This window comes from Capra hircus, chromosome 21 (assembly GCF_001704415.2).
Source record: "Capra hircus breed San Clemente chromosome 21, ASM170441v1, whole genome shotgun sequence".
Lineage (NCBI taxonomy): Eukaryota > Metazoa > Chordata > Mammalia > Artiodactyla > Bovidae > Capra > Capra hircus.
Window position 1 is genome coordinate 22,396,828 of NC_030828.1, and position 12,949 is coordinate 22,409,776.

A 12,949-nucleotide genomic window follows, 5' to 3' on the forward strand; every position below is an offset into this window, starting at 1 on the left:
TGAGCTGTGAACTGAGATTCACACCTCCTCCACGTATTTGGGAAAAGCTGGTTCTCTGCTGGGCACAGACTCTGCCGTGTGAATAATCTGCTTGAACAGCTCTGGAAAAGTCTTTCCCAGTAGAGTGAGTCCCTGAGATTAGCTTTTCCTGCAATAGCCAGGAACACAAGCATAACACTCTCTGCTGCCTTCTGCTCAGAAGGACGGTCCTGCAGCAGAAAACTGCCTCTTGGGTTAAGAAAAGCCTTGGGGGACTTCCCTGGTGGTCCAGTGGTTAAAACCTCACCTTCCAATGCAAGGGGTGTGTTTGATCCCTGGCTGAACTAAGATCCCACATGCCTCGTGGCCAAAAAACCAAGATATAAAACAGAAGCAATGTTGTAATGAACTCAATAAAGACTTGAAAAATGGTCCACATCAAAAAAAAATTGTAAAAAAAAAAAAAAAAAAAAAAGGAAAGCTTCGGTATTGACTTCATGAAGGCAGAAGATAACCAGCTAGATGGCAGGTGATCTCTGAGCATACCAAGCATGGGGCTGCCCTGAAGCAGGAGCTGGAATTGATGGCAACTCCCCTAAACCCTCATTCTGTTGCAAAGGCTTAAATGCCTCAACGCACACTGTCTTCCTTGCTTGGGTACAGGAAGTCACCCTGGAGAATATCCACCTACCCTTGGGAAGAGCCAGAATTTCCAAAGTATCTTAAGATACAGAGGGCTTCTCAAAGATTTTTGTTGGGTTAAAAACAGACACAAACATTTTACTGAACTATGTATTTCTACATAAACAACTCTGTTACAACAAAATCAGGTAAAATCCACAAAAGTATACAAGTCTTTGAAGGAAAATACCTTTTCCCTTTAAGTATAAAAAGATGTCAAATAACATTGTACTGAAACACATGAAGCAAAAACTGTTAGAAACACAAGATAAATAGAAATACATCAGTAGTGGGAGACTAACATACTTTCCTTAGTCTTTAATGAATCAGGTAAGCAAAAATTAAAACTCCATAACATTATAATTAATAAGGCCAAATCAACACATACAGATTGAATTTTGTTCCCTTCTGAGAATATACCTTCCTTTCCAGTTTCCTGGGAATATTTATTAAAATAAACAATTTATTAGGTCCCAAGAAAACATCAATAAACTCCTGAATGCAGAAATTGTACAGGCCACACCCTCTTTGACAACAAGGCAGTAAAAGTAGAAATTTATAACAAGTGTTAAAAACAACAACAAAGAGTATCAAACTATCTGGAAATTTAAAAGTATAATTTCAAATAACTCTTAAGTAAAATATAACATCAAATCTGAAATTACAAATTATTAGAACTTAGAACACCATACCTAAACATGTAAGGGTTACAGATAAAGAAATATCCAGAAGAAAAATCATATAGCCTTATGAATGCTAGTAACTATATCTACTATTAAACAGGAAAAAGTTAAAATGGCATTCAACTTGAGAAGGTGAAAAAACATCATAAGATACAGGAAGAAATTAATAAAAACAAAAAGTAACCAAAACATCATAAAATGGTAAAACAGTAAATTAAGATTTAAGCCCTAAAATAAAAAGCACAGGCATAGAACATTATGAACAAGAAAAGAAAATATAATAGTGCCAGCCCAGCAAATTTGAAAGTCTGAACAGAATGATTATTTAGGAAGTTTAAGTTGCCAAAAACTTACAGAATATGAAGAAAGTTTAAAGAGACTAATGAGTGTGGAACATTGAATAAATTGTCAAAGAATTATTTCCTATAAAGGCACTAGACTTGGACAAATTTATATATGTTATAAAGACTTCAAGGAGCAAAAAATTCTCAATATTATTTAAATTGTTCCAGGGCATAGAAAAAAGAGATAGAGCTTCCCAAGTCCTTTACCAACATCAATACCTGACAAAGAAAGCAGGAAAAAAACAATTATACAAGTATCCACTTTAACATTTGAAAAACAAATGTTAAAACAAGAGGAAACCAAATCCAGAGTATTTTCCTTATTTTAAAGCTCCTATTTTTATTATACAAGTCATAGCAGAGCCATGTAGAAAAATCAGAAAAAGATAAGAACATAAAAGTCTACCATAAACCAACCCATCATAAATAACCACTGTTAACACCGAAAGGAGATGTACATCAAAGAATAATATACCATGACAACATTAGATTTTTCTAGAAATGCAGAGACAGTCTGACATTAGCAAATCTATTAAAATGATTCATATTAAGTCATGATAAAGAAAAACCATTTGATCATCTTGAAAGATGTGGGAAACAAAAGGCATTTAATAAAATGCCAACATCCATTATGGATAAAACGTTCAGCAAACTTAGAAAGAGAAGGACCTAACACTATATAAATTTAAATGTTAAGAATATCTCATACTAAGAGTCAAATTTGTACTTCTGAAGAAACACTGGAGATATTCTCACCACGTAAAAAATATATATAAAGAAGAATGTACAATATTGGCACAATTTATATAGGTGTTATTTACCATTATTCTGAAAGTGCTGGTCAATGTGATAAGGTAGTGAAATAAGATTATTTAAAAATATGGAGGTAAAGTTACCATCACGACTCAGAACTATTATCTATGTGAAAAAGGCAAGAGAATTAACAATAACAACAACAAAGCAATTAAAAGGAACTTCGGTAACTGACTAGCTACAAAATAAATAACCAATTATCACATTAGATAAACAAATAAACAACCACGGAACTCTCTATGAAGAGTTGAGAAAAATGAGGTAGATTGATATGTACAGACAGGAAAATGTCCAAGATCTATTGCCAAGGGAAAAATGCAAGTAGCAGAGGGTCTATCATATGGTCCAAATGATAAAGTATATTTCAGGAAAAAAAGATTTGAGGACCAGGGATCCCTGTTGTGGAGAAGGCAATAGCACCCCACTCCAGTGCTCTTGCCTGGAAAATCCCATGAACAGAGGAGCCTGGTGGGCTGCAGTCCATGGAGTCTCGAAGAGTCAGACACGACTGAGTGACTTCACTTTCACTTTTCACTTTCATGCATTGGAGAAGGAAATGGCAACCCACTCCAGTGTTCTTGCCTGGAGAATCCCAGGGACGGGGGAGCCTGGTGGGCTGCCATCTATGGGGTCACACAGAGTCGGACACTACTGAAGAGACTTAGCAGCAGCAGCAGCAGTAGATCCCTGTTGACTGTTTTATCTTGGGGCAGAGGGATTTTTAATTATGGGGAACTTTCAACTTCCATATTATGTTTTTTCATAATCTTTACATTTATATAGCTTTTATGTAATATTTTAAATATAAAAAATCAATGGATTTAATTGATTTATTCAGTGGTGTACCTTTATGTGAACAATAAGAGGTTGGAAATAAAATGGACAAAGTGCTCATTTACCATAGTAACCACAACTACAAAAAAAATGATCTATACCAGAAAAAATACACAGAGGAACACAATACTTCATAAATTTACTGAAATGACAGGTTAAATATTATGAAGATGTTAATTCTCGCTATGTGTTGTGCTAAGTCACTCAGTCATGTCTGACTCTTTGCAACTCCGTAGACTACAGCCCACCAGGGCTTTCCATGGAGATTCTCCAGGCAAGAATACTGGAGTGAGCTGTCATGCCCTCCCCTGGGGATCTTCCCAACCCAGGGATTGAACCCAGGTCTCCCACAATGCAGGCGGATTCTTTACCGCCTGAGCCACCAAGGAAGCCCAATTCTCTCTATAGTAACCCATAAATTTTACACAATTTAATTTCCAGTTCTTCTATAAACATTACAAAATGAACCTGATGTTCTTTCGGAAATATCAACATATAAAAGTACTAGGACATTTTTGAAGACATTTATTTAAACGGGGACATTTAAATGTGAGCTGATCAAACTATGTGGTACCAGTGCCAAAATGTACACAATGGACCACAACAGCAAGTTCAGAAGGATGTTTATGATATATAAGGATTGTGTACACAGTGAAAAATGGGATCTTGTATCAGTAGAGAAAGGAAAGGTTTCCCCGTAAGTGATACTGGGGTAACTTGGAAAATAAAATTCAAATTTATTAGAATTTGGAAAATAAATTCCAAATGGATCACAGATTTAATTGCTTAAACAAAACGATAAAAGTACACAAATAAAAGACTGGTGAAAATTCATACAAACTTGAAATCAGAAATGCAAAGATGTTTAAAAGCAGGCCAGCAAAGGCAGCAGTCATGAAGGAAAAGATAAAAGTTGACTAAAAACAAAAATTTTTTTAGTCCAAGTCATACACGGAACTTAAAAAAAAATATTTTTAGGGGAAAAACAACTTAGAAATCATCGAGTCAGCTAATCAGGGGGCAGTGAGGGCGGCTGGGGAAACAACTTCTTAGAAATCAATGAGACAGCTAAACACCTTGTGAGAAAATTGGCCAGAGAAGATGAGTAGGTAAACAAGAAAAGAATATAATCTAATAAATATTTCAGCTAGGGTGGTCACACTTTCAATTAAAAAAATGCATATCAAAACTAGCCCTGTGGTCCCCACAGTAACACCAGTGCCAAAGAGGGAGTCAGACATTCTCACACACTGGTGGTGGGAGTATAATTTGGTATCCTCTTTCTGGAAGGCAATTTGAGGTGAGATATTTACCAGCTGAGCCACCAGGGAAGGCCCATATTAAAAGTCCCCAACATGTGCATATTGTATTCTTAGTCAGGATACACCATGTGTGCTGCAGTAACAAATTAACCCTGACATGCCAGTAGTGTTAAGACTTAACATTTATTCTTTAGTCACACTGCAGGTTCATGCAGGTGGGGCCGTGTCACAGTGGGAGAAGAGGAGCTACCCACACAGCCACTCAGGGACCCAGGCTGCCAGAGGCTCCAGCCCTGGGACGTCACCAAGGCAACAGGAGTCTGCAGACCTGCCCGGGGGCATCTCAGAGTCTCAGCCTGGATGTGTCGCGTGTCACTGCTGCTCATACTTCTTTGGCCAAAATTAGGAACAAGACCTGGCTGACTCTAGGGGCTGGGAAGTGGTGTCTCCTGTACGCCCGGGAGTGGGGGAGAAGACAGGGCGTGCTTGTACCACCCTTCATACTCTGAGCCAGCAAGTCCAGTTTTAGAAAGTTATCCTAAGTAAATATTCTGAGAAGTTCATGAAGATGTTAGAAGAAAGGATTTCATCATATCCTTGAGCTGCTGCTAAGTCGATTCAGTTGTGTCCAACTCTGTGTGACCCCACAGACAGCAGCCCACCAGGCTCCCCCTTCCCTGGGATTCTCCACGCAGGAACACTGGAGTGGGGCGCCATTTCCTTCTCCAATGCATGAAAGTGAAAAGTCAAAGTGAAGTTGGTCAGTCGTGTCTGAATCTTAGCGATCCCATGGGCTGTAGCCCGTCCATGGGGTTTTCCAGGCAAGAGCAGTGGAGTCGGGTGCCATTGCCTTCTCTGATCCTTGAGCACAACCATATAAAATTGGGAACAACCTAAGTACCGAAAGTACAACATACACAGATGTTAAACATGATGCTGTTACACATTTACTGACATAGAAATATAGTCACAATATAGTGTTAAAAGGAAAAAAGCAAGTTAAAAAAGTATAATATGTATAACATAGTTGCATCTCATGAAAAAAGTAATAAAACTTATATAGATGCATACAAAAATGTCTGAAAAGATATATGCTAAAGTGTTAACAGTGGTTATAAACAGATGGTATAACAACAGGTGATTTTTTTCTTTTCACTCATTGTAGTTTCTTCTTAAAAAAAAAAAAAAGGGATATATTATTTATGTACCAAAAAGGCATGAAAAAAAACCCCAGTATTCTTGGAAGAGTCCACTTAACTACCTCACACTTATCATTAAATTCTTATATGTGATGCAAGAAATGCCTAATTGTCTGTCACACCATAAGACACTGCTATAACAGTTTATTTAAAGTCAGGACTTTAAAAGTGGTAAGAACAGTAACACACTCCCCATAGCTGGGCATCATCAGACCTGTCAAGCATCCCACAGTCTGGACTCCACCGTGGTTTCTCTGGGCTCCTGCCAGGTGCATCAGGGATCTGTGTGGCCTGGGGGTGGGGTGGGGGCCCCCTCTTCACAAGGCTGTGCATTCATCAAAGAGAGTAGGGCACTGTACAATTCCTCAAAACAAAAGACCCACAAGCTCTTTTTCTCAAAGATGGATATCAGAACGTATAACATCACCACCAGGATTACTGAAGACTCCTCTTAGCTACACATATCTTTTATAATTGAGAACCCTTCCTTGTTTCTCCCTCATCTCCCTGCTGCTTCCTCTCCCAACACATTCACACACCAACCCCCGCCTCCCCCTCCAGACACACTCCAAAGTTCACTAGACCATTTCACTCAGCTGCCAGATTCTTACCATAATCATCTCCTTCCTGGCTGGTGTTTAAAAAGGAACTGGGAAACCCATATTCTTGAGATAGATGTATGCAAAAGAGACGTAACACAACACGTTTCTATACAGGATCCCCCTCTCCATGCCGTCTGTCACACTCACCATCCCAAGAATATATATTTCTTTTGGGGAAAACCATGCAATCAGAAATCAGGGTCCCTTTCAACCATGCACATCATTTAAAGATCTATATGGACGTTGATCTGCAGGCTTCTAGTTTACATTGTCAGTGCTTCAACACCCAGTGACATTTCAAGTGAATAAAAGAATCATCATAGCTTTCAGAAGGACAAATGACCAAAACAGCCCCTTTCAGTGGTGAGGAGAGCGCAGCGGCCGGCTCTGTCTTAAAGGGCACCCTCTGACTTAGAGGGAAGCTTCCATCGAGTGCCTCTGCTAAGCCCCATCTCGGCTGCCTTCCTGCCTGCCTTCTACAGGTGCACCTGGCCACACCAGATGTCCCACAACAAGGTCCCTGGCACAGTCTGTGGTTGGCTCTGGCTTTCACCTAGAGTGGCCCCTGATTTCTATGGAAAAGCAGTCTTTCCTACAGAAAAGGGGTCTTTTCACAATGGGCAATAGTGACGCCTCTGGGCAGCACATTAACTATATCCACCCCCTTTGCTCGATGTTTTATGTCAGACGCAGTGGTCAGGCATCAGCCAACCACCCTCTAGGCTGTGCCTGTGGGCTGTCAAGCCTAGAGATGTCCACAAGGAGCCTGCAGGATGGAGACCAACAGCTCAGACAGTGGACAGTCCCCCCGGGGGCTGGTCAGGTCCCACTCAACCTGTTCTAACCACTGGCCCACCTGCTCTCAACCTGGTGCTGGCTCCAGTCTGGGAAGGGGGTGGGCAGTGATGGGAAACCACCCCCAACCGCTCCCCTCCCCGCATCAGCATTCTGTTTACTGCTCTGCCTTCTTGGGGCCTCCTGCTTGTTTTGAACAAACAGCTCCAACTCCATGAAAGCCGTTGATGAAAGACTCAAAGCATTTGCATCTCATCACTCTGGCCTCTCAGAGCACCCACATCATTTTAAACAATGATCTCTTAAAAAGATCCCTGCAAAGCCAGAATCATTCAAAAAGGAACTCACTGCTGTAATGAACACAAATGTAATTCTGATTTGCTGATCTGTAACTCGTCACTTGCTGTGGACACGTGTAGGAAGACACAGGACCAGGGTCTCCAGGAGACCCGGACGCCACCCAAGCCATTGCTCACTCACTAGCTGGTTGACCCTGGGGGAGTAGCTTGTCTGCTTCCTCTGCAAATCGGAGAAAGATCTGTGCCCTGTTCTCTCACCCAACCATGATCCAGAGTAACAGCCTGCAAGGGAGAGTGGAACAGAGGGAGCACCCAAGTTCCAAGTCTCGGGTAGACACTCACTCTCTTTTCAGGCCTGATCACGCTGTCCTGGCCTCTCACTCAGGTGGTTTTCTGTTCCCTGGGCACTAGGAAGACTTCACCTCCTCTCCCCACTCTCCACTGAACCACACATCCAGTGGGTCTTTACTTGAAACGAAAATTATTTTTAAGGATCATTATGGCTGAAGGCTTCCAAATTTTACTTTGCTTGTTTTAGTCCCGGATTTTACAGATGCAGAAAGAAAAAAAGAAAGCGCATCAGGATTTAGGAAGCCAGTCTTGGAAATGTCAAATCAGGAGACACCACTCGGAACAAAGATGTAGCCCTGGCTCTAAACCCTCCAGCAGCACAATGTGGCCGAGGTGCCTATGGGGGTGGGGGTGGCATTTATGCCCTGCCTGCGTTTGGCTTAAGATCGAGACAACCGAGGAGCTGGACTTCCTAATAAACAAGATCACGGGGGAACTGAGACAAATTCAGTGGGTCATTATCACGACATCCAGAGGCTGTTGGATAGGGCCAGACTCTCGACAGACTGCCGAGGTTGTCCTGGACCTGTTTTTTTCTTTTAAAGAAAGTAAATGAAGAACCGTTAAGATTTTTAGAGAAAAGCAGAAGGAGCTGAGAGTCCACGGTTTCTGTCCCTGCTGAGCCCAGGTCAGCTTCCCCTGAGGGGCGCCCCTCCTGGGCTGCATGGTGTAGAGCCAGCGGGGCCAGCCCCATGGGGGCTTGCAACTCCTCATCTAGACCTGCCAGCACTCACCCAACTGTTCAGCTGTCGGCAAACAGGGGTCAGGGGTCTCAACCACACAGGGATAGAAGCAGCCCACCATGCTTACGGCCCTGCTGCTCCGGAACGTGCCGGTGGCTCTGACAATACTGTCCTCTAATGAATATGCCCCCTGGGTGTATTCAGGACAGTCAGGACAGCTCCTTCTGGATGAATAAACCGCCTTACAGACAGGGGTGGTGGGCGTCAGATGACCCAAGCTGAGGTTTCAGAATCCTGGTGTCCGCTGCTCCTGGACAACAAACTCGCCCCACCTTCTGACAGGTGGACTCGCCTGACCTGAGAAGAGCACCCTCTAGCCCGATGCTGGGCCACGGGGCTGACTCAGGGCCAGTCTAGCTCTCCAGGTCACCACTGCCCCGAGAGCTGTCCGGAGTGCCAGGGAGGGGGCAGGGCCAGCAGCCCCACCACCCATCAGGAGGGCTGCCTCCAGCCCAGTGGACCTCACCAAAGCCACCCACTCTGCTTGTAGGTCTCCCTGGCATGCCCCATTGCTCCAAACCACCAGACTCCCGTCTTTCCTCATCCCAAACCAGACCTCCTTGCTCTGGGAGATGTCTCAGCAACAGGAAGGAGAACAGTAGGACATGGACAGTCACATCCGTGTGTCCCCTGCCCACCTCCTCAGACTATTTTATTGCTTATCTACATTCAGCAGGGATAAATTCTAACATGTGAGAAGACCTTTTTAGAGGGAGTTCTCACAGCGGTTCTCAAGGCAAGTACAGGGGCACCAAAGCCTCCCCCTCTGTCAAGGCATTTAGAAATGCCTACAGCCAGGGAAATTCAGACAATTGCATCATGCACAGGGCAAATGAGATGCCCACTTACTTGCTCCACTAAGAAACTCAATGAGAGAGGAGAGGCTTACAGCTGTGGTCCCTTCCTTCCCAGGAACCAAGGGACGCAGGAAGCAGACCTCGCAGAACTCCTCTAAGGCCAAGGCTTGGTCACTTCGAGCCCACTCTCCCTTGTGGGCCTGTGTGATCCTGTGTGGTTTCTTTTTCAATTATCTAAACCCAACAGAGGATCCTACCCTAAATCCCAAGCCCTGGGCAGCCCCTCTACCAGGGACAGTCAGCAGTCCTGGAATCCCCAGACCTCACGCTTGGAGAGGAAGAGTGATTGCTGTGTCAGAGGTTTCCCCCACCCCTACCATGGGACCGGGGTTGGGGGAGGCTCAGACAATTTCCTGCTGCTTCCACCGCCACCTTCCCTGGCCCAGGGCCACCTGAGCCAATCCATGAGTCTGCTCACAAAGTCACATTCATGCCTGATAAAGAATGACCCAGTGCACCAGGACGCGGGACTTTCCAACAGGGGCTTTGACAGGAGGGGGGCGGGCATTGATTAAAACACTAAATTCTTTGTATACGTTTAATTGAACAAATATTTATTAAGCACCTACTTTGTGCTAGGCACCCTCACTGTGTGCTGTCCCCACAGCGCAGTAACCTGTTCAGAAATTAAAACCAAGAAAAGGAACGTTGTCGCAACCTTATAAACTGGAGAGCCGGTAGAAGTGGGCTGAGTGGATGTAGGTGATTCCCCAGCCAGGAAACACCCCCAGGAGACACTTGTCTCCTCTTAGGACAAGTATCTACTAAGTCATTGTTTGAAAGCATCTCTATATATGCTGAGAGAGAAGTTACTATGGCCACACCCTATGCTCTGGAGCTTGGTGGACATTCGAATACTCTGAACTCTACTCAAAAAAAGAAAAAAAAAAAAGGAGGTGGAAAGGCTATTCCTGTTTGGATTAGAAAATACTATTTTTTTTCCAGTTCATATGGTTGCAACAGCCCTTAAGGAAGATATAAACATCCTTGCCCTGACTGCGTAAACGTTTAAGGTAGGCCTAGTTCTGGATTCCTGAGTCAGAATCGTCTAGTCATCCACGACCTCGCGAGGCCAGAGAAGAAGCGAGGGGGGATTTCTATTCTGGAGAGGAGAGGGTGGACGGCACCCCTGGTTTGGAAACACGACAGACCGCGCCTGCATTGACAGAAGCCACGCGAACGAGAGGACGTCCTAGCACTACTGCGGGTTACACACACCCTGGGGACTCACGGGGGACCTAGTTGTCGGCACCCAGCTTGGAGAGGCCCCGGCGGAAGTCGTGGAGGTCGTCAATCTTGCCGTCCAGCACCTCCAAGAAGCTCTTCAGCTCCACCTTCAGGTGGCGCTGTCGGTACTTGCTCTCCTCGATGTCCGTCTTCAGGGACCGCACTTTGTCCTCCAGGTTCTGATTGTCTCTCTCCGCCGCCTGCAGCGGAAGGAGAGAGGGCAGACTGCTGATACAGTGGAGGACAGTCCGCCTGCCAATGCAGGGGACGCGGGTTCGATCCCAGGTCTGGGAAGGTTCCACAGGCCTCGGAGCAACTGAGCCCAGGCACCACAACTACTGAGCCTTTGCTCTAGAGCTGGGGAGCCGCAACTAGTGAAGCCCCCATGCTCGGCAGCAAGAGAAGCCACCGCAGTGAGGAGCCCGTGTACCGCAACCAAGTGTGCCCCTGCTCATGACAACCGGAGAAAGCCCAGCACAGTAATGAAGACCCCGCGCAGCCAAAAGCAAATTCATAAGAGAGACAGAAAGAAGGGTCTGGGAACAAAGCAGGAGCCCACTGAGACCTGTGATAGTCAGTCAGTTGGTCCCCGCGGTAGGCCTGCCTCTGGAGGTGTCAAGTGCTCCCCCACCCCCGGAAATCAGGTGTGTGCCCCTCCTTCCTGCTGTTTGCCAGCAGCGATCTCATCTTAAAACGATGCCCACAGAGAATGCAGAACTCAGAGTTCTGCCCAAAGCAGCCTGGTGCCAAGCGATGCTTTCATAAAGTGCCTGGCAGAGGAAATCTGACATCCCAGCCCATGGGGTTTTCAGCCCCAGGCCCAGGGTTGTCGGCAGGGCCCCCTCTGGGTTCCATTCTGGGGGAGAAACAGCATGCATGGGAGAGTGACTTGTCTCCCCTGAGAAGGCAAGGCATCCTTGGCCCCAGGCCAGCTGCTGGCTGTCCGTGAGGGAGCATTGGCCGTGCCAGACGCAGGGACGGTGGGTCTGCGCACCGTCTGTCCTGTGGTGTTGCCATGGAGACAGTCAAGCTCCCAGTGGCGGGACTGCTGTGAGTCCTTACGTGATCATTCTTCACAGCAAACAAGAGCTTCCATCTTGTGGGGATAAAATGAGGCCTTCTAAAAATGTGTTACAGGAACCAGTTACTAACACTGAGGCTGTGTACCTGAACAAAGTGCTCTAGAAGTGAGGAGACCCTCGGAGGTGAGGGGGGACCTGAAAACACTCCCTCTGTGGATCAGAAATCTGAGGCCAGGAAGAGGAGTGCCTGCCCAAGGTCATATCCAAGGTCTCTGGCTGAGGCAGTGGAACAGTCCCTGGTCTGAGGCTCTCCCTAGCCCTTCCCTCTGTCCCCTGCTCCTTCCTGGCCCTTCTGTGGGTCTGCAGGGACTTCTGCTGGCAGGAAACAGCCTCCTGCACTACAGTTACACACATGACACCTTTGTGTAAGTGGAAAAACAAAAAGGCAGACACAGCTGAGTCTTCCCCTGGAGGCAGAGCAGGCAACCAGCAGGTAGTTACACTGGCTGTTTAGGGATCCAAAGTCACTCTTCTTCACCAAGTAAGGCGGGAATGGGAGAGGCCTCGGAGAAATGGGTAACATGACGGATGCCTTCGCACCTGAGTCAAAGTGCATGTGCTCCCCGCTCTTACCTCTAACTTCTCAGAGACGTATTCACACTCTGACATGAGCTGAGGTATGATTTCACTTTGTTTTCGGAGGTCTATCAACTCCTACAGGGGACAGAAGTTTGAAGAAGAATATGAGAGCAAGTGAGATAAAATGTATTCTTGAAAATACCCAATTTTGTGTGTACAGTCATGGAAGCAGCTTTTGGAACCTGTGTTGTCTGTGTAAATAATGGTGATGATGTTATACCTAACACACATCAGGTAATTCTAAAGGCTGAGTATGTCCCGTGAATTAAAGCATGAAGCCTGCATACCACCATGAAAAGAGAAGTATGATTTCTGTTTTTGTAGGGAAACTGAGGCTGAGAGAGGACTGGTAACTTGCCCACAGTCTCCAGCCTCTGTGGACAGTGAGTCCCCTCCATACGAACCTTCGAGCTGCAGACTTACACAGATGAGAACGTGCATTCGCACGCCCAGTTGCGTAAATCAGTTCACGGGCCTGGTGTACATTGGCACGTGCAAGCATCCTCCACACGTGGCTGAGCTTTTGTGTCCTTTACTACACAGGACTGTACAGAGGACAGCAGTATAGTGTCTTTATTTCAAGTCCAGGAGGTCCAGAAGCAAGTGTCAAAGCAGTGCT

At 45.3% G+C, this 12,949-nt stretch overlaps 1 protein-coding gene across 2 annotated transcripts in view; it reads right to left on the reverse strand.

Moving 5' to 3' along the window:
- HOMER2 (homer scaffolding protein 2) overlaps positions 9,970-12,949 on the reverse strand; it is a 126,177-nt gene continuing 123,197 nt past the window's right edge. For both annotated transcript variants that reach the window (XM_013972981.2, XM_018066348.1), the window contains exons 8-9: positions 12,325-12,405; positions 9,970-10,869 (exon numbers count right to left, since the gene is read on the reverse strand). In XM_013972981.2, coding sequence (XP_013828435.1) covers positions 10,681-10,869; positions 12,325-12,405 — 270 coding nt within the window. In that variant the 3' untranslated portion in view covers positions 9,970-10,680. The remainder of the gene's footprint in view (positions 10,870-12,324; positions 12,406-12,949) is intronic.